Consider the following 25710-nt stretch of genomic DNA (forward strand, 5'->3'; position numbering starts at 1 on the left):
CCATATGGTGGTCCACAACCATCTATTAACTCTAGTCTCAGGGAATCTAGTGCCCTCCTCTGCACCAGGTGCCTCTTTCGGCACCAGGCATACAGGTCATGCCTAGACATACATGTAAGCAAAACACTCATACACATAAAATTAATAGTAAGAATAAAGCTTTAATCCCAGCAGTTGGGAAGTAGAGGCAGAGGAATCTCTGCAAGTTCAAGGCCAGCCTGGTCTCCAGAGAGAGTTCTGGGACAGCCAGGGCTACGGAGAAACCTTGTCTTGAAAAACCAAAAACCAAACAAATGAACAAAAATTCTGAATAGTGGTAGGTGGGCGCTGCAGACCAGTCACTAGAAGAAACGAGGGGGAAACATGTGCCTAGCCCTGGGCCGAAGAGGCCTTTTTTTCTCTTTACACCAAGCAGAGTCTGCAGGCTGGGTGTGTGGAGCTCAGTTGGCAGAGGGTTTGTTTGCCTAGCATGTACAGGCATGAATTTGGTCCTCATTCGTAAACCCAGCATGGTGATGATGCCTGTGACTCCAACACTTGGAAGACAGGGGTAGGACTATCAGAGGTTGAAGATCACCCTCAGCCACATAGAAACCCCATCTCAAAATTAAAATGCAAAGGCAAGGCCACACCAAACACAGCCACCAACAGAAGGAAGAAAGGGCGAGGCCCACTTACAGCCCCTGATAAATGGGGTAGGCACAGTGGTACAGCCGTGCAAGCTCCAGAGAAAAGAGGTCCTTAGCTCGTGGTACAAGGACAAGGGACACATCTGAAGCTGGCCTGCTTGCTTGCTGGCAGAGTCCAAGATGAGAATGGGGATTGAGAGTGGCCTAGACACTCGGGCTTCCATAGAGAAAAGCCCTCAATTGGCTCACAGTGCACCACAGAGAGTAGAGAGCTACTCACCTCTTAGAGGTCCTTCCTCCTTCTGTCCAGTGGGGCGTATTCAAAGCAGAGTTTGAGAGGACAAACTTGCCCAGAGTGCAGCAGGTTTGGGGCAAAGTTCATAGGCCAGGGAGTTCCTGTGGCTTTGTTCCTAGTGGCAGGGGTCTCTTCTACTGTCTCTCCTTCCATTGGTGGCCATGCTTAATCCATGCCTGGTGTGGCCCCTCCTCTAGACCCTTCCCTCTGCGGGTTTAGCTCTTTTTCTTTGAGACAGGGTTTCATGTGCCGTGGTCAGCCTCAAACTGGCTCTGTAGCTGAGGGTGACCATGGACTCCTGATAAATGCCCATCAGGGTTCCTTCCTGCCTTTGGCGCATTGGCTGGCACCCTTGCCTCTGCCCTCAGTGGAGTCTCCGAGGTCTGTTCATTTCTCCTTCCCAGCATTCAGACATTGACAGGCACACCGCCACACACATAATCATTGCTTAGGCGAACCAGTGAGATACTCGGAGGTTTCTATAGGCAGGTTACTGTCAAGGACGACACCTGGTCCACCTTGTGACTGTCAGCATCTCAATCCAGACCACTCACAGTCCACTATTTGACCTTCATTCTAAGGTAGTGAATACAGAGGTGTGGACAGTGTGTGTGTGTGTGTGTGTGTGTGTGTGTGTGTGTGTGTTAAAAAGTGCCAGACTGCCCATTGGTGGTGGCACCCGCCTTTAATCCCAGCAATCGGGAGGCAGAGGCAGAAGGATCTCTGTGAGTTTGAGAACAAGCCTGGTCTACAAGAGTTAGTTCCAGGATAGGCTCCAAAGCTACATAGAGAAACCCTGTCTTGAAGAAAAAAAAAAAAAGTGCCAGACTGTGGCTAACTGAGGCAATAAAATGCCAAGCCACTCAAGCCTGAGGACTTGAATTTGATCCCCAGCACTAATATAAAAATCTGGCCCTGGAGGAGCACGCTTGCAGTGTCAGCTCTGGGGAGACAGAAGCATGAAGATCCCTGGTGTTTTCTGGTCTGACAGCTTAGATTCGTCAGCGCCTTCCAGGCCAGTGAGACACGCTGCCTCAGAAAGAGGTGGATGGCTTTGGAGGACCGACACCTCAGGCTGACCTCTGTCCTCCACAGGAACGAACCCTCCATGTCCTTCCCCACCTACCCCACAGTCTAGCTCTGCATCCTGGTCCCCAGCACAGGGTGGCCCACTTCTCCAAGCCAAATCTGGAGGCCCTGGTCATTCTCAACTCAAATACCTCCTCTCTGGGCAAGAACTGATAGGGGCAAGGTTGTGGGCCCTGTGGTGTCCCCTTCCTAGCTGACCTCAGCTCCATCCATGGCATCCACTTGGCCCTGTCTTGGCATTGGTGTGGACTGGGTGTCCCCCCACCCCGCACTGAGCCCTAAAAAACTGCCTGGAGACTCCAAGGAGGACCCAGGCCTCTTCAAAGCCAGGCTCCACGTCCTGTGGCCCCTCTGCCGACTAGTAACCTAGAAAAATTAAGGTGCCAGGTGTGGTCGCAAATACCTTTAATTTCAGCGGAGGCAGGTGGATCTCTCTGAGTTCAAGGCCAACCAGGTCCACACATTGAGTTCCAGGACAGCCAGGGCTGTTACACAGAGAAACCCTGTCTCAAAACAAAGCAAGGAAAAGTTACGGTAGAGGGGAGGCAGGTGGCAGAAGGTGGCCCCCCGCCGTGTTCCACCATTCCTGTGTACCACCCTCTCTGCAGGCCGTCACAGAGATCGACACCATTGCCATGGAGAAGAAGCGTATCCTGCAGCAGTGGACCACCAGTCTCATGGGCATGAAGCACCGTAACGAAGCGTACAGGACCGTGCTGGATGCGCTCAGGTACCACGCCCGGGAGGAGCTGCCCACAGGAACAGTGGGCGGGTGTGCCCAGGGCTGGAGGGTAACCAGCAGCACCACTCCACACAGGTGCTCCAGGGAGGGTCCTGCTGCCCGCCTCCATCCTTCAGTGCTGGGGCAGGGTGTCAGAAAGAGACATTCATCCATGGGAGACAAATGTGTCTGTCCCTTTTGACAGCCGTTTCACCATCTGAGCACCGTCTGCCCCTAGGGCTGCATACCAGCCAAAACCCTTTTTAATTCCCTCGAAAGGGAAGGGGTACGAGGTGGCACTTGGGCTGGAGAGGTTCCTCGATAACCAGAACCAACTAAGTGATGGGAATTTGGTTCCGCAGGTGGTTCACGGCTTACTGGCTGGTCCTCTCAAGCTTAGCACCCACAGAGGCTTGAGCGCTGAGGGAAAGAGTAGCTGCTGCTGGCCTACTAGGTGTTGAGTGCTAGAAAGATGGCTCATACCCTCCTGTAACTCTGGCTCCTGGAGATTCAACACTGTCTTCTGGGCTGCGAGCACGCGCACACACACACACACACACACACACACACACACAAATAAAAATAATTTTTTAATTTTTTAAAGAAATTATAAAGACCAGGGGTGCCAGGCGTTGGTGGCGCACACCTTTAATTCCAGCACTCGGGAGGCAAAGGCAGGCAGATCTCTGTGAGTTCGAGGCCAGCCTGGTCTACAGAGCGAGTTCCAGGACAGCCAGGGCTACACAAATAAAGAGCAGGGGTGCAGCTTAGTACAGATGGCCTGCCTAGCATGCACAAAGCCTGGGTTCTATTCCCTGCACTGCGAACAAAAAGACTGAGGTGTATATGACTGCTCACTTAAAAACAAACTTAACAAAAAACATAATATACCTTTATGTAGATAACACTGGATTAAAAATACCCATTTTCTTCCTGGTTTTTGTGGCTACACCTCATGGCTGTGCAGGCTCAGCCTGGGTCCTGACTGCTAGGTGCCATGCAGCTTTTCCTTATCATTCTCAAGCCAGAACTTCCAAAGAAACACATCCGAAGGCAGAGCCAAAGAGGACTGTGACAGTCACAAACCCCAGTGGCATCTCAAAGCCCCTGCCACCTTACCTATTCTCACCTGTTAGGAGCACACCAGTTAGACTGTGAAGAAAGTATCTTGTATTTTGTGGTTTTGCTTGCTTGTTTCTGAGATAGTCCCCCCTCTGTAGCCAAGGCTGTCCTGGAACTCGCTCTGTAGGCCAGGCTGATCTCAAATTCACAGAGATCCTCCTGCCTCTGCCTCCTGAGTGCTGGGGTTAAAGGTGTGCGCCACCACTGCCCCGCCAATACCCTGCACTTTAAAATTATGCACTCACAGAAATTTCCAGTGGAGATTTTAGTGACATATGTCCATACCTGCCCATGAAACCAGTAAAGGGGCCTCTGCCTCTAGCTGGAGCTGACACCAAGGTCCCAGGAGCAGGAGGTCACCTATCGAGAGGAACACTTGGCCCTAGGAATTTAAGGTCAACCTGGGCATCATACTGAGAGTCTGTTCTCAAAAATGACACCAACAAATGAGATAATGTGAGCCTGCCTGGCAGGACACTGACGGCTCCCTGTGGCTGTAGAGGGGCTGGGTGGGCATCTGGGAGATTTAAAGGCAGTCTGGCCAGGCATGGTGGTGAGTTCAAAGTCAGCCTGGGCTATGTAGTGGGGCTGTTAACATTCATGTTTAAATAAGAAAGGTAAGATACTGCCAATAGACTTCTCGGGATGAGAGCGGAGGAGTCTCCACACACAAATAAAACAAAAACCTCCTGTTAATCTAGAATCTGTGTGTTGGGGGAATTGTTTGTTTAGTAGCTCTGGTCATGGAGCTCAATGTATCATGCTTGCTAACAAGTGCTCTACCACTGGGTTACATCCTCAACTCTCTTTCAGTTTTTATCTATCTGTATAGAATCTATCATCTATCTATCTGTCTACCTATCATATATGTGTGTTTTGCCTACATGTATGTCTGTACAATACATATGTGTGCAGTGTACACAAAGGCCAGAAGACATCTGGTTCCTTGGACCTGGAGTTACGGATGGCTGTGAGCCACCATGTGGGTGCTGGGAGTTGAGCTCTCGGGTCCTCTGGAAGAGCAGCCTGTGCTTTTAGCCACTGAGACACCCCTCCAGCTCAGGTGCACACTTAAAACCCCAGGACTGCGGAGGTTGAGGCAGGAAGATCCCTAGGGTTCCCTGGCCAACCAGCTTAGCCATATCGCCGAGATCCAGGTTTAGTGAGAGACCCTGTCCAGCAAGATGGCTGAGATGGTAAAAGGCACCTGCTACCAAGTCTGATGACCCAAGTTCAATCCCCAGGACCCACATGATTGATGGAGAGAACTGACCCCCAAAGGCTGTTTACTGACCTGCACATACGCTATGGCATGCATACCTGGCCCTACACACACACACACACAAAAAAAAAAAAATTAACAATTTTTAATTAAAAATATAAGCCAGTTGTAGTGGCAAATGCTGTTGGATAAGCTCAAACCAGAGGCAGAAGGATCACAAGGTTGAGACCAGCCTAGGCCACAGGTTTGGCTCAGTGGGAAAAGACACAAGTTGTCCTCTGACTCCACACGTGTTGTGACACGCATGCATGAGCGCACACACAATAAGTAATGCACTACAAAAAAAAAAAAAAAAAAGGCAGAGAGGGACTGAGGAAGACATCCACACGCGTACACAAACACACTGTACTAGCTGGGTTTTGTCAGTTTCACACAGACTGCAGATACCCGAGAACCACAGCTGAGGTTTCACTGCCATCAGATTGGCTCCTGGACGTGCCATTTCTTTGTTAACGACGGATGTGGGCAGGGCTAATCCACTGTAGACCTTGCCACACCTGCACATCGTGTACGAAAGCAAGCTGAGCCGGGCGGTGGTAGCACACGCCTTTAGTCCCAGCACTGGGGAGGCAGAGGCAGGTGGGTCTCTTTGAGTTCGAGACCAGCCTGGTCTACAAGAGCGAGTTCTAGGACAGCCTCCAAAGCCACAGAGAAACCTGCCTCAGAAAAAAAAAAAAAAAAAAAAAAAAAAAGGCAAGTTTAGCAAGCCAGGGAGTAGCTTTTCTTTCATGTCCTCTGCTTCCAGTTCCTGCCTCCAAGTTCCCAGCTTGAGCTGCCTTGGTAATGGACTGTAACATGTAAGACAAACAAACCCTTTCCTCTCCAAGGTGCTTTTGGTCTGTTTTTTATCACAGCAATAGAAAAGCAAACTAGAAGACACACACACAAAAATAAATAGCAGTTAAGAGTTGGTGCCGCCCTCCTCCTCCCCCCCGCCCCCCGCCGGGCATTGGTGGCGCACGCCTTTAATCCCAGCACTCGGGAGGCAGAGGCAGGCGGATCTCTGTGAGTTCGAGACCAGCCTGGTCTACAAGAGCTAGTTCCAGGACAGGCTCCAAAGCCACAGAGAAACCCTGTCTCCAAAAAATAAAAAAAAAAAGAGTTGGTGCCCCCAAATTATTTCTCCGTGTATGGAATCCACTCTGGTGTCTAGCCTGTGATGGGCTTTGCTCTTCTGCTTTTGCAGGGAGTGTGAGCATCAGGCCAAGTCCATAGATGGTGAGATCGAAGCCTATAAGAGGTCCATCATGAAGGAGGAAGAGAAGAATGAGAAGCTGGCCCGCCTCCTGAACCGCTCAGAGACAGAAGCCATGCTGGTGCAGAAACTCACCACCCAGTGCTTAAGCAAGCAAGAGGCTCTGCAGAGTGAGTTCAACACTTACCAACTCGCCCTGCAGGACACCGAAGAAATGCTCAACAAGGGCAGTCTGGTGAGGCATGGCCCCCGCCCCAGGCCTCTGCTCCTGGCCAGCCTATAGGATACCCCAGGCAGTCCCTCCCATGGCTATTCCTTTGCAGGAACACTCAGCAGTCATGAGCGAACTCCAGGCCACCCGCCAGGCTGTCCATCAAGAGGAGGAGCTCCGGCAAAAGATGGATGCCTCCATCCTGGACAAGCTGCAGGAACACGGGACCTCCAGCAAGATAACCAAGTACTACCAACAGCTCCTTCGGAAGCTGCAGAAGGAAAATACCAACCTGGTAGGTGGTCCCCGGCTGACCAGGCAGGGGCTGGGCTGGAAGCAAAGGGTATCTGGGGGCTGTCCCTCATGACTTTGTTTCGAGCTGTCAAAGCAATGCTTTCTAGAATTTACTTATTTATTTTTGCTCTTTTGGAGGCAGGGAGGTCTCTCTGTGTGGTCCTGGTTGTACTGGAAATTGGTATGTAGACCAGGCTGGCCTTGAAACTCAGACAGGTCTGCCTGTCTCTGCCTCCCAAGTGCCAGGATCAAAGATTTGGGCCACCACACCCAAACCTATAATTTATCTTAATTAATTTAGTTTCTGTAGTGCCAGGCAAGTGCCACACCCCTGAAAGACCCTTAGTCTTCTTTGTCCTCCTCCGTTAAGGCGGGATCTCATGTAGCCCCAGCTAGCCTCAAACTTACTACTCTGTGTGTGTGTCTGTACACACACACACACACATACACACACACACACACACACACACACACACACACACATATATATATCCTTGAATTTCTGATCCTCCTGCCCAGGCCACCATGCCCAGTTTATTGGGCCCTGGGGAGGGATGGAATGCAGGGCTCTGAGCGGTGGGCTGCATTCCGCCACGGTTCCCCAAGCCCTCTTCTTATTTATTGTGAGACAGGTCTCACTAGTTGCTGAGGCTGAGCTGAACTTATTCTGTAGCCCAGGGTAGGCTCAAACTTGTGATTGTCATGCCTTAGTCTGGCGAGCAGCTGGGATGGCAGATCCAGCTAATACTGTCTTATTGTTGAAAACCTGGAGAGTTTGCCTAGTTTACCCGGGATCAGGGAGGAAGGCAGAAGAGAACACAGGAAGACATCATGAAAACAATAGATGCTGTAGTCCTCCCATCCAGGAGGACTCCTAGATTTCTTCTCGTTCACACCCTCATGCTAACATTGCACTCTTGTTAAACGTCTGGTTTCAGGTTCACTTGGTTACATTTTTATTAGTTGCATTGACCTATGACACAGAGAGCAATGTTCACAGGCATTGTTGGGGACTCACTGTATTTTTCTGCTTTTCGTTTTACTTGACAACATCTAACACACTTGCCCTTGATGTTAGCCATTCCTCGACAACATAAACCTTCATTTTTGTGTGACCTTCACCACGAGAATGTCCCACTGTGACTGACAGGTCTCTTGTTAGCCGCTTCAGGCTAACTCGGGATTTTCAGTGTTTTGAGCAGACATCGGGGTCTGCAAATGTCTACACTCTGAGGACAAGCTGCCAAGCCACCAGTCCTGGGCAGAAGCCACCACCCAGGAGGCTGGCTTGCCCAGGAGGCCTGCAGTCTTGCCTTTGACTGCCAAAGCCTGGGGGCGCCACACACTTGAAAATTCACTCAAGGGCTTTGCTTTTTCCTCGGCTACATGGGAAACTGCCTTTGGAAAAAGCAACTCACTACTTGAATCTCTCTCTGTGTCTCTCTCTGTGTCTCTCTGTCTCTGTCTCTCTCTCTCTGGCTCTCTATCTCTCTCTCTGTCTCTCTCTGTGTCTCTGTCTCTGTCTCTCTTTCTCTCTCTCTCTCTCTTGTTCTTGAGACTGTGTCCCACTCTGTATCTGAGACCATCCTGGGAGTCACTATGTAGTACATGCTGGCATCAAACCCACCGCTATCTGCATGCCTCTGCTTCCCAAATGCTGGGATTACGCTTGAGCCCCCGCCCCCTCATTTTTCTCTTTGCTTCTTCATATGGTAGGGTCCCGCTAGACCTGTCTTTGGTGGCCCTGGGGAGCGCTGCAGCCTGTGTCAGGCTGAGTTTGGGGAACACAGGGGCCCACCCAGGCTTAGACAGGGGTGTCTCCGCAGTTAACACCCAAATCCAGCTCCCTTGAGGACCTGGTCCTCCATCTAACTAGGGCCTAAGGCCCTGTGGGCTTAGCTGTCTCTCCTGTCACCTTGAAGGTGGCAGAGGATGGGACCTGCCACCACTGCCACATCCTGTCATGGTGGCTGCTTGACCGGAGTCAGTATGGCTGCTGTCACCGGGCCCTGGAAATGATGGCAGCCTCGGCAGTCCCACTCCACACTCACTTTTGACCTGACTGTGCAAGGAAAAGGGACACAGCCCCGCTGGAATGTCCAGGCTGACATAGCTCAAGTCCTTCCCCTGGGAACAGGGTAGGCAGAAAGACAAGGTGTCCCAGGTGCTTTTGCGACACTAAGGAGCATGGTGGATGTGAAGTAGCCTGCCTGGCCCCATTGTTGCAAGGCTAGAATTGTCCCCTGAGGTCTCCTGTTGCCAGGTCCCCACCCTGCCCCTTCCTAGAGTGGGCATGTACTATCACCACCTCTTCCCAGCAGAGGGCAGTAGAGAGTCTTTGGCTAACAACTGTTGTCTATTACTGTGGGTTTTCCAACTGAAGGGGAGCCCTTGGAAGGGGACACTGAGTACTCAAAAGCCCTGTGCACCAGTGACAGCTGGGGCAGAAAGAGGATCAGAGGGTGGCAGTCACCATTCTGTCTGGGGCTGATGCAGAGGGAAGGGGGGACGGGTGTCAACGCAGGATCTCATTATAAACTCAGGCAGAGCTGAGGTCCCAGGGTCCCAGGGAGACCAGGATGCTTTCCACAGGTTGAAGAGGGTAGTAGTAGAGGCAGCGTATTCTGGCCAGTCACAGAGTTAGACTATGCCATAATCTGAAAGGCGTCAGGAAACATGCCGCTAATGGCACATTGCACAGCCATTGAAAATTATATAAGAGGCTAAAGGTAAAGACACACACACCATTTATCTCAGCACCTGGGAGACAGGCAGATGGATCTCTATGAGTTTGAGGCAAACCAGCACTAGACAGTGAAACCTTATTTTAAAAAAAATTACATAAGAGTACGAGACGGGGGTGGGGGTGCTGGAGAGATGGCTCAGAGGTTAAGAGCACTGGCTGCTCTTCCAGAGGTCCTGAGTTCAATTCCCAGCAACCACATGGTGGTTCACAACCATCCATTATGAGATCTGGTGTCCTCTTCTGGTTTGCAGGCAGATATGCAGACAGAACAGTAGATACATAATGAATAAATCTTTAAGGAAAAAAGAGTGAGACAGATCTGTCAGACTAAAGAGGTCAGTGGCATGTGGCCCCACCCCTGCTCTCCTAAGCAGTGTGGGATGGTGGGAGGCATGGGTGGGTGTGCATGACACTGGAAGAAGGGTTCCAGGTGGCCTGGTGCTGGCTTTGTGACAGAATCATCCTTGATTCAACCCTTTCCCCTCTGCACTTATGCTAGGCTTGTTTATAAAGAAAACCCAGCACTGATAGCTTTCTATTTCCTGTCCACTCAGCTCACCTTCCTCCCTCGCTCCCTCCCTCCCTCTCCCCCTCCTCCCCTATATAACCCTGGCTGGCCTAGAACTCAATATGTAGACCAGGGTAGTCTCAAACTCATAGTGATCCTCCTGCCTCTACCTCCCAGGGGCTAGGATTAAAGACATGGACCAGCCAGGAGGCAGAGGCAGGCAGATCTCTGAGTTTGAGGCCAGCCTGATCTACAGAGAGAGTTCCAAGACAGCCAGGGCTACACAGAGAAACCCTGTCTCAAAAAAAAAAAGAAAAAAGAAAAAAGAAAAGAAAAGAAAAAAGAAAAAAAGAAAGGAAGGAAGGAAGGAAAAGAAAGACATGAACCAGTCCCCCATTTGAGAGAGAGAAAGAGGGAGAGTATGTGTGTGTCTTGTAGCCCACACTGTCCTCAAACTCACTATATAGCCCAAACTGGCCTCGAACCTCCCACCTCAGCCTCCCATGTGCTAGGATCACAGGCAGGTGCCACTACACCCAGCTCTCTGTTTTGCAGGCCGTCTCCAGGTGTAAACAAGCCCCTTGTAGGTTCTCACAGCACAGGACCACTGAGCTTCCTCATGACAGCATGCAGGGGTTGCTCCAGAACACGTGTACAGTGTCAAGGAGGCAGCAGTCCCGCTCACACCTGTTGCCCTCCATGCCCTCAGGTGACACACCTTTCAAAACTTGACGGCGACATCGCTCAGGCCACCCTGGACATCACCAACACCAACTGCAAGGTGGACATGCATAAGGCAACGCTGGCGGAGATGGACAAGGAGGTAAAGCGGCTCAACGACCTCATCACCAACAGCGAGAGCGAGATCGCCCGCCGCACCATTCTCATCGAGAGAAAGCAGAGCCTCATAAACTTCTTCAACAAGCAGCTGGAGCAGATGGTGTCCGTGCTGGGGGTGAGGCGCGGCCCCGGGCCCCTCGCCATGTGCCTTGGGACTGCCGACAGCAGGCACCCCTCCTAGCTCCCCCCCATTCCTCTGTGTGTGGGTGGCGTGGCTGGGCTGGGTGACAGGGCTGCTCCCCGCGCTGCAGTGGGATCTGAATTGCATATTGTTGGCATCCGGCAGGAACCTTCTTTTCATTTTGTTGTCACTGTGTGGCCCAGGTGGACCTAGGCCTTGAGGTCCCGAAGCCTCAGCTTCTGGAGGCTGGGCGCTGCAACCCTGACTCCTTTTGATTTTCTTCATGGCTTGTGAGCCACACAGACACACGGGTGGTGGGCTGGACTCACTGCTGCACTGGGCAAAGTGGTTTAGTCAGTCTGGGTCTCACCTATCACTCAGGCACCTGTAACCTAAGCAGCCACCTTGGGCTTCAAGTCCTCAAGCAGAGCAGGCAGTCCAGGAAGCCCTGGTCTGCGGTCAGAGGACAGAATACAGAGTCTCCTCTCAGGTCAAAGGCTGTGCCCACAAGGACCTGGGACCTCAAAGTGAAAGATAGGTATTCTCAGGACTCCTGAGGACTGTCTGAGCCCTTGGGGTCAATGCCTTGAATTCACAATTCTCCATAACCCACCAAAAGAAGGAGCAGGCTCAGTGGGTAAAGTGCTCGCTTCAGCACCCACAGTAAACACCAGGCATGGCAGTTTGTAGCTGTAATCCCAGCACTGGGGAGGCAGGGACTGGAGGATCCCTGTGGCCTGCTGGCCAGTCAGTCTAAGTAATCAATAAAGTCCACATTCGACGAGAGACCCTGTCTGCACAAAATAACCCTCAGTGTGGCACTCTCACCTCTGTGGCCTCGCGATCGTGTGTGCGCGCGCGCGCGCGCACACATATACACACTCACTCACACACACTCACATGCACACATTCACACAGGTGCGCACACGCTCGCGCACACACTCACAAACACACAGTCGCGCACACATGTGCACAGGTATACATACCACGTGTAAATAATAAGAAAAGCCTTAGATCCCGGGGCTCACCCTGCACTCTGGTTAAATCCCTCCAGGGGGAAGAAGCTGGACCCCTGGAGCTGGAGATCAAAAGGCTGACGAAGCTGATTGAAGAGAACAACATAGGGGTGTCAGATGCCCAGCTGACCTGGCTGCGGCTGCAGCAGGAACTGGTCCAGGTCACGCAGGAGCGGGAGGAGCAGCTGGTGTCCCTGAACCAGCTCAAGAAGGACATTCACATCATGGAGCAAAAGAAGCTTCGCATAGAGAGTGAGCCCTGGGGGGCGGCGCCCTGGGGGGCGGGGGCGGCGCCCTGGGGGGCGGGGGCGGCGCCCTTGGGGGGCGGGGGCGGCGCCCTCCCAGCCACACCAGTCCCAGACCAGGTGCCACACACCCACAGTCCCAAGACCCTGTTTCAAAACAAAAACAAAGCAGCCGAGCATTGGTGACTCGGGAGGCAGAGGCAGAGGCAGGAGGATCTCTGTGAGTTCGAGACCAGCCTGGTCTACAAGAGCTGGTTCCAGGACAGCCTCCAAAGCCACAGAGAAACCCTGTCTCCGAAACACCCCCCCACAAAAAAAAAAAAAAAGAAAAGAAAGCAAACCAGGAAAATTCTAAAGCCATCTAGTTTGCTGGTGCTATTTACCTGTGCTCCTGAGGTCTTTGGGGGATGGGGAACAAAACACTCCTTGGAGGGGACTCAGAGGTCTGTGAAACTCAGACAAATGCAGCCAGCCTCCTCAACCCCTGCCCCTGACTAGAGTTAGAGCACTTTGTTCCCACCCCCCCACCCCCCAGACCTCAGGAGCACGGTGGGTCCCACTAGGATGTCCCTGTGCTGTGAAGCGACCTTTCTGAGACCCAGGGACCTGCCAGGAGGATGTCCTTCCTGGGTCACCACTCAGTAGGGTGTCTCATGGCACCCCACAGAGACATCCTGGGTCCCACATGGTCCAGGTAGGAGAGTCCGTTAAATGCTCCGTGGCAGTCTGGGGCTGCTGCTTCTGCCCGCTTCCCAGCGATCCCCTCATGGCCTTTGGCTACTCACAGCCCTCTACTGGCGAGTGTGGAGTACCCAAGGCTGCCTGGCACCAGCAGTGAATAGCAGTGTGGGAAGCCAGAACTGACAAAGCCTCCCTCTGCACACTGCCGCCCCCGCCCCCCCCCCCCGCCCCCCACCCTGACAAGGGTGAGATCAGCTAGGCAAGTCCAGAGACCCAGCTCCAAGCCAGCCAGGGATACTAGTGCGGGAAGGGGCAGAGAACCCATGTGTCATGTGCCTTGGTGTTTTGGGTTTTTTTTTACCCCCCATCAAAATAGCAAGAACATGTTTCGTCTTTATCCTTCCCACCCTGCCCTAAGGCCAGGTAGTGGAAGCAAAGGGCCTGCCAGCGGTCCCTAGATGCCCATGCATCTGAACTCCACTTACCCCTGCTCTCGGCCTGTGCTTCTGCAGCACGAGGTACTTGCAGGCTTTGGGAAACTCCTGGAAGGGACCCAGCCTCCTCTCCATGGAGGGGCGGGCACAGGACTGCATCTGACAGGGCAGGGAGGGATCCACAGAGGCCATGGCTGCTGCCTGCCTAGGACCCCTGACCCTCCAGCTTTCATCCCACCTGCCCGTACTCCCGCAGACAAGATTGAGCAAGAGAAGAAAGAACAAAAGGAGATCCACTGTCACATGAAGGACCTGGACAAAGACCTGACCAAGCTCAACGTGCTGATGGACAAGAACCGGTGCAACTCGGAACAGCTGCAGCAGAGCAACCAGCTGGTGGAGACTGAGTTTGTGTGCACACTGAAGGTTGGCACCGCCCACCAAACCCTCAGTCGCCGCCGCTGGCAGGGCAGGGCATGGCAGACAGCCAGCACTCTGGCAGGCACACACCTCCTTGATTTGGGCAGATTCCCTGGACGGGCTTGTGGAGGGGTCAGAATGTTGCCAGTCCTGAGGGACTCCATGGGCCATCACCACGCTCTCTCGGTCCCCACAGGAGGCAGAGCGAGAGGCCATCCGAATGCAGGAAAAGCTGACACAGCTCCAAGAGGAAAAGGCCACCCTTCTCAACAGCCTACTGGAGGCAGAGTAAGTAAGGGGCTCAGCTGTGTGCTGGCTGGCTCTGAATGTCACGGGGCCTGTCAAGGTTCCGAGGGGATGGCCGCCGAACATTGGCACTACTGGGGCGTAGCTCTGCAGGCTACCTTTGTGGACCCCAGGAGAACCACAGAAAACCGCCATAGAGATCTGTATACTACCCTTGGCAGTAACCACCAGCCAGGCCAGTTAACTCTGGGTATCGAGTAGTTTTCTTTGGGATAAAGTTTATAAAATGTATCTTATTTTTTATGAAAAAGATAGTAATGTATAAACCCAACCCCAAACATTTTACACTATGACAAAATATTGAGAGCAGCAAAGAAAAAAACAAACAAAAAAAAAAAACCAACAAAAAAAAACAGGAGATGGCTCAATGGATGAGGGTGCTTGCTGTGCAAGCATGGGGACCTGAGTTCAAATCTCCATCACCCACGTAATAATCTAAGCATAAGCCCAGCATGATGGAGCTTGGTCTAGCTCTAGGCTCGGTGAGAGAGCGTCTCCTGAGATGACGTGGAGAGTAATAGCAGGAAACCAGGTGTCCTTTGGCTTCTGTGTTTGTACACAGGTGCACACCACCCCCATACACACATGAAACTATTGGAAAAGAGAAACCGGGTAATATCACCTCTGCTCCACAAATGTGTGAGTGTGTGTGGATGTGTGTGCATGTGTGTGCGCACGCACATGCTGGGGATGGAATTTAGGACCTTGCACATGCCAGGCAAGGGCTCTCCCACTGAGCCCTACCCTCTCCCCACCCCCACCCTCAACACTCATCACAAGAGACCACTACCCTCAACATAAGAGACCACTGTATAGATATAGTTCTTTCTTGTTTTGTTTGTAGCACAACCACTCCCTTTGAGGCAGTTTTAAATATGTTATGATGTCTTTGCACAGCTTTGCACACACATACACCTCTCCCATGGAAAGTTTGCAGGCACTGTGAGGGTGCCCCTTGATTGACAGGCTTACTCTAGAAGGGATAATATGTTTGTTGCCATTTGACAAGATATGTGCATTAATACACACACACACACACACACACACACACACACACGTGGCTTTGGGGCATGTGTTTTTGGTTACATTTGGACAGTTTTCTCCCATAAAGCTATTTGGCCTTTTACTTCCTTGTCGGACTTTTACTGATCACATGTACACTCACAGTTCCTAAGTTATATCTCTCCCCACTGCCTCCCCCCTCTCTCTCTCTCTCTTTCTCTCTCTCTCTCTCTCTCTCTCTCTCTCTCTCTCTCTCTCTCTCTCTCTCGTGCCTCTAAAACTAGAGTCAGAGTCACAATAAGTAGCAAACCACCACATGGATGCTGGGAACTGAACCCAGGCCCTCTGCAAGAACAGCCAGTGTTGTTAGCTACTGGGCCATCTCTCTAGCCCCAGTCTCTCATATCTCTCTCTCTCTCTCTCTCTCTCTCTCTCTCTCTCTCTCTCTCTCTTTATTCTTCCCTTTTCCCTTTCCCTCCTCCTCCTCTCTCTTCTCTCTTTTTTTTTCCTCTCCTCCCTGCCAGCCCATAGGCAGAGGTCTGTCTGTCTCAAGACTTGGCAAACCGTTTTGTGAGGAACCTGAGTAAAGATTTTTGGGCTTCACTTGCCACACCCCTGGGCAGAGAGGTGGGGTCCCTGCCACCCAGGTTCAAACTGCTCTGGCTCTGACTCTGCCTCTCCTGCCTCTGAAGACACCAGCTCATGCTCTGGGAGAAAAAAATCCAACTGGCAAAGGAGATGCGTGCCTCGGTGGATTCTGAGGCTGGGCAGACAGAGATCCGTGCCATGAAGGCCGAGATCCACAGGATGAAGGTGAGTGTGTCGGGGCTGTGGGCACAGGCACAGTTAGGCTGCAGATCGGTGGCCACTGAGCCACCCTGCCAGGGGCAACAGGTGAGATTCCTAGGAAGGACCCTTTGCTGCACAGTGGCTGCATTCTAGCAAATCCGGCTGCAGGCTCTGTGTCGGTCGTCACCCACCTTGCATACCAGGGTCTGTCTGACTTAGGTCTGTACTGTGCAGAATAATCCCACGGCAGCCAGGACACGTGGTCATAAGCGTGGCACCTCTTAAAATGTTGTGACTCCAAGCAGTCAAGATCCCCTGGTATTTCAAACACTGGTTGTAAAGCCCAGTTTCCCAGCCTACTAGTCTCACTGTGGAATAAGAAGAAACTCATATGGGCTGGTGTGGTGGTGCACATCTTTAACCCCAGCAGTTTGAGGCCAGCCTGGTGAGTGGATACACAGCATGTTCCAGGCTAGCAAGGGTAACAGTCTCAAACAGCAAGAGCCTAACAAAAGGCAACTCATACAAAAAAAAAAAAAAAAAAAAAAAAAAAAAAAAAGGCTCGGGCACCATCCCATCTCTCACGAGCACTGGGCTTCACTGACTGTAAGTGAAAGACCCTCGGATCGAGGAGTCCCCACAAATCAGATGGTCCCCCCAAAAAAACTCAATGTCCAGTCCAGCTGATGTAAAAAACAAGAGGTAAGTTTATTATGGGCCGTTTTCGCAAACGGACCTCCCAGTCCGACAGACAAAGGAAGCCCTGTTCCTCAAAAGCAGGCTTCTTTTATAGGAGAGAACCATAGGCTTTTAGGGGTTAGGGTGGTGACCAGAGTCACAGGTTCTTTGGAGGTCTCTTATCTTTGGGGCCGGAGGGTCTCCTGACTCAGTGGGATAGTCTGTTCTTATCTTCACGACCCCAGGGCAGGGTGGCCCTCTGGGAATTCTTGGTATTTAGTTAGGTTGTCTTGTGGTCGGCTAGGAAATTTCAGGGACTCGGGTCATTGTGACCTTGGTTAGATTTCTAAGTCAGGGCGCCCTGTTTTTAGTGTGGGAGGTTTTTTTCTAAGTCTCCTTACTTTATTTCTTTGTTAATTCTTAAGTCCTTCATAAGAACAACTAAGTCATAAATGACCATCCCTTTTAAGATTCAAGAACTTAGGGACAAAAATTAGAGCAGTTAGGGACTGGAGAGACGGCTCAGCGGTTAAGAGCTCTGGCTGCTCTTCCAGAGGACCCAGGTTTGATTCCCAGCATCCAGGTGTCGGCTCACAGTTATCGGTAACTCCAGTCCCATGGATCACATGTTCTCTCCTGGCCTTCACAGGCACCAGGCATCCATGTGGTGCACAGACACACATGCAGGCAAGACACCCATGCACAGAAAGTAAAATGTTAAATAAAAAACAGATCAGTTAACTACAGTGGCGTGCTTTTCCAATTGCATTTATTATGGAACGGCCTCAGGCTGTTGGCTACTCTTAGTTCTCAGGCATGAGCTGAGCTAGGATGTCGTTTGGCAGTGAAACACTCGTGTTGCATGTTCAAGGCCCAGGATTTGACCCACAGCATGAGGGATTGTCAGTTTGAGCGATCTACAGTCGCCCAAGGACAATGTCTGGACACCCTGTGAGGTGTCAACTAGATTAGTTTAGCATGCCTGTGCGGGGTTAATCTGGATTAGGCTATTGAAGTTGCAAGGGCCACCTGACTGTGAGCCCCACTCTCTGAGGACCTATAAATCCTGGACTCAGCAAAGGAGAAGGAAGCCACAGCACTCATTGCTGGCTGTGATGCAGGGGGACCACCCGGCCAAGCCCCTGCTCCGTTCCCAGCCATGGTGGACTGTATCTCTTAGAACTGTAAACCAGGCCCTGTGGGGGTGGGGTGGTGCACTCCTTTAATCCCAGCACTCAAGTGGCAGAGGCAGGCAGATCTCCATGAGTTCAAGGCCAACCTGGTCTACAGAGTGAGTTCCCAAGACAGCCAGGTCTACAAAGCAAGAGCCTGTCTTAGATACTTCTTTTGTTATTTGTTTCTAATTGTGTGGGGTGGGGAGGTATGTGCACAGGAGTACAGCCCGAGGAGTTTAGAAGAAGCATCAACTTCCCTTGGAGCTGGAGTTACAGGCCGTTGTAATCTTCCTGACACGGGTGCCGGGAACCAAACTCAGGGCCTCCTCAAGAGCAGCAGGTGCTCTTTAACGACTGAGCCAACTCTCGCCCCCCCCCCCAGGATGCTTGATAATTGATGTTGGATAAGTTAGTGGTGTGAGGTTCATTCATCTGGCTGTTCACCTCCATCTGGCTTAGCGCAGAAACCTCTTCTCAGCCACCCAAGGCATGTTCCATCCACAAGTCCCTGCTACATGGTGCCTCCTGTGGTGGTAGATCTGTCTGTCGCTTTCCCCATGCCTGGTTCCTTCTGCACTGAGTGGAGTTTTTCGGAACCAGTGAGGGTTCCCCCAGAGAAGCATACCCAACAAGATGTGTTTAAAGTCATTTCCTTGGGTCAGTAATGCGCCTGCACACAGCGACGGCCCAAAAGAGACCTGGGAGGGCCCACACTGTGTGCCACCCCAAACCCAGAGACTAAGAAGGGCAGGCAGTGAGCTCCAGCCCAACACATCAGCTCCAACATGGAAAGCATGCCACCCCAGCCATGAGGGGCCACATGTTCCACCAGCTTCCCAGGCACCCCCACTGGAGGGGTGTGTCTACTTAGTGCACACAACACTGAGCACGCTGATAGCCCCTGACTTCCTCCCGATACACCCAGCTATCTGGGCAGCCCTTAGGCCAATCAAATGGACACATAAAAGTCAATATGTTGCAATCCCCACCTCCTGAAATCTAGATTATCAAAGGTTATGTGTAAGTGGCCAACTTTAAGGGGGCTTGTCAGATCGCTTTTTTTTTTTTTTTTTTTTTTTTTTTTTTTTTTTTGGTTTTTCGAGACAGGGTTTCTCTGTGGTTTTGGAGGCTGTCCTGGAACTAGCTCTTGTAGATCAGGCTGGTCTCGAACTCACAGAGATTCGCCTGCCTCTGCACTTGTCACACGACAGGGTCATGTCCCTACCAATCTCTGCAGTCTGGATGTTGTCAACCATTGACATTTATTTATTGCCCTTTTATTTCGTTTTGTTTTATGTGTGTCTGTTTATGCATGTCTGTGTGTGAGCACTCGTGTGTTTGTGTGTGCACTCTTGTGTGTTTGTGTGTGTGTAACAGAGGACATCCTCAGGAAGTTTGGTAACTTCCTTTGAGAAAGGGTATCTCATTGGCCAAGAGCTCACTGATTAATTGCACTGGCTGACCAACAGGCCCAAGGGTCCAGCTACAAATGCTCCCGTGAGTCTAGAAAGTCTCCTTGCACCCCCCCCACAGTCCATGCTCACACACCCCAGCCCTCAGCACCCCACAGTCCGTGTACACACACCGAGGCCCTCAGCCGCTGTCCACAGACCCACCCAGTTTCTGCCAGTGTCACTGTCTTGTCACAACCAACCAGTTAACCTAGCGATGACACTGCTAGCCAAACGCCCACTTCTAGACAGACCCACCCACCCTCTCGACACCTCTGCCGTTGGACCTGGCATGCTCCTCTCCTCCCCCTCCTCCTGCCCTCACTGTCCCTTTATACTGCCTTCCAAGAACATCCAGTAACTTTCCCATCCGTGTGTGTTGTCTCCCAGACTCCTTGTGGCCCTCTCTACATCCCTGACCCTTCACTGGCCAGGGTCAAAGGCAGACAAGCCAGGGAGGGTGGGCTGACCACTCTCACTTAAGCTGTGTCCTGCCCAGCCCCTCCATGTCGTACCCCCAGGTCAAGCACGGACAGCTAATGAAGCAGCAGGAGAAGATGATCCATGAAATGGAGATGGCTGTGGCCCGCAGGGAGACCATGGTGATGCAGTCCCAAGGGCAGAGCAAGAAGGACAAGCCTGTCACCAGGACAGACTTCCACTTACATCAGAATGAGCTTCGGAAGAAGATCAGGGAGGTTCACAAGGTATGGCCTGCACTGCCTCTGCTTCCGTGACCCAGAAACGCTCCAGACGTGTGTGTGTGTGTGTCCCTGGCCGGGCTGCATGTCTGCATTAGAGGTGGGACACAGGCACATGCCAGGATTCACTTTTCCTCACTGCACATGGTCAGCATGGATCTCCATCCATCCCCACGGGCTGGCCCGAGGCACTTGCTCCCACCTTGTCATGCCACCAGGACACAGAGGAACCGCCTGCCCGCTCTGGCTCGTCCACTCAACTCTGAGGGACATAGGAAGGCGAAAGACATTGGATCACAGTTTGTAGAGCCACCCATCCCCTGCTCCACATTCCTGCAGTTGAGGTCACTGGTGCCGTGTCACATCTGTGACAGGAGAATCAGGAGAGGAGAGAGAGCTCTGAATGGAACAGTCCCTCCCACACTAGTGGCACACACTGCTGCGTCTTTCTGGGCTGTGGCCCCTGTCTGGGAAGGGAGATGTGTCAGGCCCTGCGTGGCGAAGAGCAGCATCTGTCAGAGTGGCTGTGCTGGACAGGTGTTTCCAAGCACACTGGCCCAAACTGTCCTTGGCCCTGTCACTGGTAGTTTGCCTTGGGTCCACTGCCGGGGCCCACTTCCTGCTCACAGAAACAGCCTCTGAGGATCCTGGAAGAGCCATGAAAAAAACTCAAGAGTAGGTGGGAAGACAGGCTGATGCAGGTGTGCAGCTCCCTCCTCCCTAAGAGAGGACTAGACACACCACTCAAATCTGCAGCTCCCTCCTCCCTAAGAGAGGACTAGACACACACCACTCAAATCTGCAGCTCCCTCCTCCCTAAGAGAGGACTAGACACACACCACTCAAATCTGCAGCTCCCTCCTCCCTAAGAGAGGACTAGACACACACCACTCAAATCTGCAGCTCCCTCCTCCCTAAGAGAGGACTAGACACACACCACTCAAATCTGCAGCTCCCTCCTCCCTAAGAGAGGACTAGACACACACCACTCAAATCTGCAGCTCCCTCCTCCCTAAGAGAGGACTAGACACACCCCTCAAGTCAAGGGAGAAATAGGAACAGTAGCCACTCCCTGGGGAACCAGATGGCTAAGTGTAACAGCAACCATAGCTATATATGGTGTGATGGCCTTAAGGACACCTGGGGGTGTGGCCTCGGCCCCACCATTCCCCTCATGACTGGGGCATATTGTCCCACCTGTCTGCTTCAGCTTACTGACCTGTGGAGTCCACCTTATAGAGTCATACAGAGAAGCAAACAGAGTACCAGGACAGTCCCCATAGTTTCAGGACAAATGACACACACCTACGAGCCCACCACTCAGACCTAGACAAGAGACCCTGTGTCACGACGGACAGATCATGAGAAGCCTCTGTGGGCTACATCCCGTGTGGGAAAAGATCAGTGAAACAGATCATTCATGTGGCTGTGACTGGAAGCTTCCAGAGCTGGGGGCAGAGTGGTCTTTCTCAGCCCATTCGCTACACCTGCCTGTCTCTCCTGTTCCTTCCTCGGCTTCTGGCACACCTGACCTCTCCACCTGCCCTGGCCACCATCTCAGCCCCCACCTCTGCCCTCTCTGCCCCACAGCCTCAACCAGGTGTGAGTCAGCCCAGCATCCCACTGGCCACATGCACCATGGTCTCCACCATCAAGCCACAAATGGGGCCCTTTCCTCCACCCATCAGTAGTCCCCCCCCCCCAAGTTCTGTGTTCCTAGGAAGGAAACAGGGTTACTATTTCTTCTTCGCCACCATTACTCAGCCCTGAGTCAGCCACCAAACACTACCAGTGACATCCTTGTCACGGTAACATTATGTCCCCTGATGGCCCCAGCCTCGTCCCTGACACCCTGCTGCAAACACTCCCAGAAACACCATGCCCCACTGGGGCTCTGCAGAGGAACCCCACCCCGCTGTCAGTCACCCCACTCCTACCATCCTTCCTTACACTTCCCACACAGACTCATCCCTTCCTGGTTCAAGACTGCAGTGCTGACCCTGGTCCTCGAGTCACCGTGCTCCTTCAGAGCACGGACTTCCACAGACTGCCTCCCCCATGTCGTCTTCGAAGTCACAGTCTCCCTAGCTGGCATCGTGGGCCTCAGGGACCTGGTGTCTCATAGGCTACTAACACACACACACACACACACACACACACACACACACACACACACTCTCTCTCTCTCTCTCTCTCTCTCTCTCTCTCTCTCTCTCTCTCTCTCCATACCTTCTATATGGTCTGTGGCTATCGGATTCCTCTTTGGGAACTGTGGTGGTGCGAATGAGATGTCCCCAGGTCATCTGAATGCTTGGTCCCCAGTTGGTGGCATTGTTTGGAGGATGTTTTGGAGGTGTGGCCTTGCCGAAGAAAGTGTCAGTGGTGGCAGGCTTTGAGAGGTTAAAGACTTGCACCATTTCTAGTCTCTCTCTTTGCTTTGTGTTTGTGGTTAGAAGACATGAGCCCTCAGCTTTCTGCTCCAGCCACCATGCCTTGCCACCATGGGCTCTGATCCCTTTGGAAAACTGTGAGCCCGGATAAATCCTTCCTTCTCTAAGTCGCCTTGACCATGCATGACGTTCTATCACAGCAATAGAAACGTGACTAATACAGGAACCCCACCCCCACCCCCAAGAACAAGTACTCCGAGGCAAGTGACTGGCGCTTAGCCGGATGCCTCTGTCTGCTAAGTGACTTGGATGCGGGAGCCCATCGGGTCCTGTTTTTCTCCTAGGCCACAGAAGACTGCGGCAACACTATCTCAGAACTAGAAGAAACTCAAAAACTCCTGAGCAGCTCCCTTCAGGAGAAGCAGCAGTCCCTGTCAAAGATGCAGGGTGACTTAGACGTCCTGGAAGGAGAGATCAGCCAGCTCACAAGTCTCAAACGGCAGGTAAATCTCTCTGGAGGTCTCTGGGCCTGAAGCGCCCAGACAGAGGGGCGAGCACCCCAGGAGAAGCTGTGTCCCACATGAAGATCTCCTCGGGGCCAGGCCCATCTTCAGCTGGTGATGACACCACCACTGCTCACCTTTCTCACGTTGACGTCCCTCGTGAATTTGGTCACACCATATATTTTGATCTCTACCAGTCATTGGCTGGGCACCATTCTGGATGCCTGGGCAACTGAATAGAAGCAAAACCCCCTGTAATTGAAGATTACATTCTTGAGATGTCAGGGCCTCCGAGTAAAGTCAAGGGGTTGAATTTTTGAGGGGAGCCATGTAAGAAACATGTGTGAGCCAGGCGGTGGTGGCGCACGCCTTCAACCCTAGCACTCGGGAGGCAGAGTCAGACGGATCTCTGTGAGTTCGAGACCAGCCTGGTCTACAAGAGCTAGTTCCAGGACAGACTCCAAAGCCACAGGAAACCCTGTCTCGAACCCTCCCCCCAAAAAAGAAAGAAAGAAACATGTATGAGTGGAGGCTTCAAGGAGATGGGAGAAGAGGAAGAAGCCATTCAGGTAGGTGGAGTAGCCTGGCCAAGACGGGTCTGCCCAGAATGTACCACGCCTTGGAAGGAGCAGGGTCCGAACCTGGAAGATAGATAGTGTGAAGCTTTAGGGCTAAGGGTGACCTGCAATCAGGGAGAATCCCTCCTGGCTATGGGGCAGCATGGAACACAGCATCAAAGGTAGACTGGAGGGCACAGCAAACCTGAATCCCATTGTCTGTCTGAGTCTGCATGTAATTCAGAAGTTCCCCAGTGGGATTTCCAGCTGGGCTGGCTGTGGTATGAATCTAAGAGGACTGCAAGGTCTCAGGAGAGCATGTAGCACCACTCAGCAGCCAAAACACCTCCCCCAGAGGTGAGCAAGCCTCCTGCCTGGGGGTGCAAGCCCCTTCCCTTGAGTCCAGAGACTTGACTGGGTCCTCTCAAGAACACCTCTCCTCTTTGCCATTCCCTCTAGTCTAAGTAGAGGACAGGGGTCCTCCTGACTTCTGGACACTGACACAGGGTCTCTTTCCCACCCAGAACCTTTTGGAGATTGTGGCCATGCAGACGCGTGCCAAGAACCTGCAGGCTGCAATTGATGGGAAGTATGTGTTCCTATACCGAAACAGCAAGACCCAGCTGCAGGAACGCAAGAAGCTGGACATCCGGCTGGTCCAGCTCAACTCTGTCCTCTCCCAGATACAGGAAGACTACCCCCAGTACCGGGAGGTGCTACACAAAGTTCATCAGAAGGTCTCCAGCCGGCTGAAGTCCCCAGACCCCTCCTAAACATCACTTGGCCCACACCTGCCAAGGTTGCCCAGAAGGGCAGCCAGGGAATCCCCCCCCATGTTCTGAAAAGCCGTGTGTCCCCTAGAATGACACCCTACCTAAGAAACACTGACAAGCCAGACCTGTAGGAGTCACAGCCACCCCACTGTTGACAACAGGTGCAATTCAGCATTCCTGATCTGCTGCGGTGAACATGCCAGCCTGCAGGGGCATTACCTGGGCATCAGTAGCCACTCTGTCCTGTTGGGCTTACCCATCTAGGTAAAGACCATTCTGTCTGTCGGCAGTTCCACAGTGCAGCCGAAACCCATCACACTGACCTGGGACAGGCCCTGGGTTTTGTGGAACAAGTAAGGGAGCCAGGACCCCAAGGAAGCCAGGAACAAGGTAGACTGCTTCAGCCCATGTGAAACCACAAGCTACCTTCATTCTGGTTCCCCCCCACACACCCAACAGAAAGCTCAGCCCCTACAGCCCCTACCTCCCAGGAAGCATTAAAATAGATTGAAACCCAAAGATCAAAGCTAAGGACCCCAGGATCCCAAGGAGAGGTCACCCACTGACCTCTCTCTCCATCTCTGCCCCCGCCCCTGGGTTTCTGAGCACCAGCTGCCTGTTTGCTTCTGTAGATGTGAAATAGAAAATGTCCTGTGGGATAATTCCAGTTTTAAACTTTGCAGCAGAGAAATAAAATTTATGAAAGCTGCTTCTGGTCAAACGAATTAGACGTGTTCATCCTAACAATGAAATACAAAAACAGCCAAGAGGCCAGGAGACCCCCCCAGCCACGCCCACCCCACCCACTCTGCCTGGGACACACTAACAGCACTGCCGGTCTGGCCCCTCTCCTTCAGTACTTGCAAGTTAAGTCTGCTGTGTGTCAACCACTTGCTTGTTATAGAGTTTGTTTTCCGATTCGGAGTCTGGCAGCCCCAAGAAACTAGGCTGAGCTGGCTGTCATCAGTGCCAGTCGGAGACAACAGTGAGAATGTGGCCACAGTGGGAAGAGGAACAAATAATGGGCCATCACCCACTCTGAGGGTCCTGATGTGAGGCTTAGCTCTGCATAGGGCAGGAGGTCTGAATGGCTAAGCAGCCTCCACCAAGGTGAGGTCCAGTCCACCACTGGCCCCTTGGCACTAGCTGCCAGAGCTGCGTGCAGTGTCCCTTCAGGAACCCCCCCTTGCCCCAGCATGGGACTGGGGGGTCGTGGTTTTAATTTCTTGAGGTCCATTGTTTCAAAAGTCTGACGGCCAGAGGGCACAATGCCTCTCCTGCAAGAGGAAACGGAAGCCTTGCACGCGTTAGTAGGCCTGTGCTCTGCCCCTAGCTACATCCCTTGCCTGCCAACCTTGGTTTTTGAAACTGGGTCTCAACAGGTGTCCTATGTTGGACTCAAACTGGCAATCCTCCTGCCTCTGTCAGATGCCTGCACCACCACCCAATTTGTGGCCATCTAACGTCAAAAGTCTCGGGCCATTTAACGTTTTCCGCCAGCGGTGGTTTTCTGTGTGATCACGTGTTTTGACTCCT

The 25710-nt window shown here is 52.4% G+C and overlaps 1 protein-coding gene across 3 annotated transcripts in view; it reads left to right on the forward strand.

Annotated features, from left to right (window-relative positions):
• Window positions 1-24890, forward strand: part of Ccdc40 (coiled-coil domain containing 40) — a 44736-nt gene extending 19846 nt beyond the window's left edge. For 2 of the 3 annotated variants that reach the window (XM_027425493.2, XM_027425492.2), the window contains exons 10-20: window positions 2622-2743; window positions 6325-6568; window positions 6657-6839; window positions 10802-11047; window positions 12108-12321; window positions 13686-13855; window positions 14046-14137; window positions 15850-15970; window positions 19772-19957; window positions 22686-22844; window positions 23926-24174. In XM_027425493.2, coding sequence (XP_027281294.1) covers window positions 2622-2743; window positions 6325-6568; window positions 6657-6839; window positions 10802-11047; window positions 12108-12321; window positions 13686-13855; window positions 14046-14137; window positions 15850-15970; window positions 19772-19957; window positions 22686-22844; window positions 23926-24174 — 1986 coding nt within the window. Of the gene's footprint in view, window positions 1-2621; window positions 2744-6324; window positions 6569-6656; window positions 6840-10801; window positions 11048-12107; window positions 12322-13685; window positions 13856-14045; window positions 14138-15849; window positions 15971-19771; window positions 19958-22685; window positions 22845-23925 lie in introns of all 3 variants that reach the window. The other variant, XM_027425491.2, reaches the window with a different exon arrangement.
• The last annotated feature ends 820 nt before the right edge of the window (window positions 24891-25710 follow it).

The sequence above is a fragment of the Cricetulus griseus genome, chromosome 7 (assembly GCF_003668045.3).
Source record: "Cricetulus griseus strain 17A/GY chromosome 7, alternate assembly CriGri-PICRH-1.0, whole genome shotgun sequence".
Taxonomy (NCBI): Eukaryota; Metazoa; Chordata; class Mammalia; order Rodentia; family Cricetidae; genus Cricetulus; species Cricetulus griseus.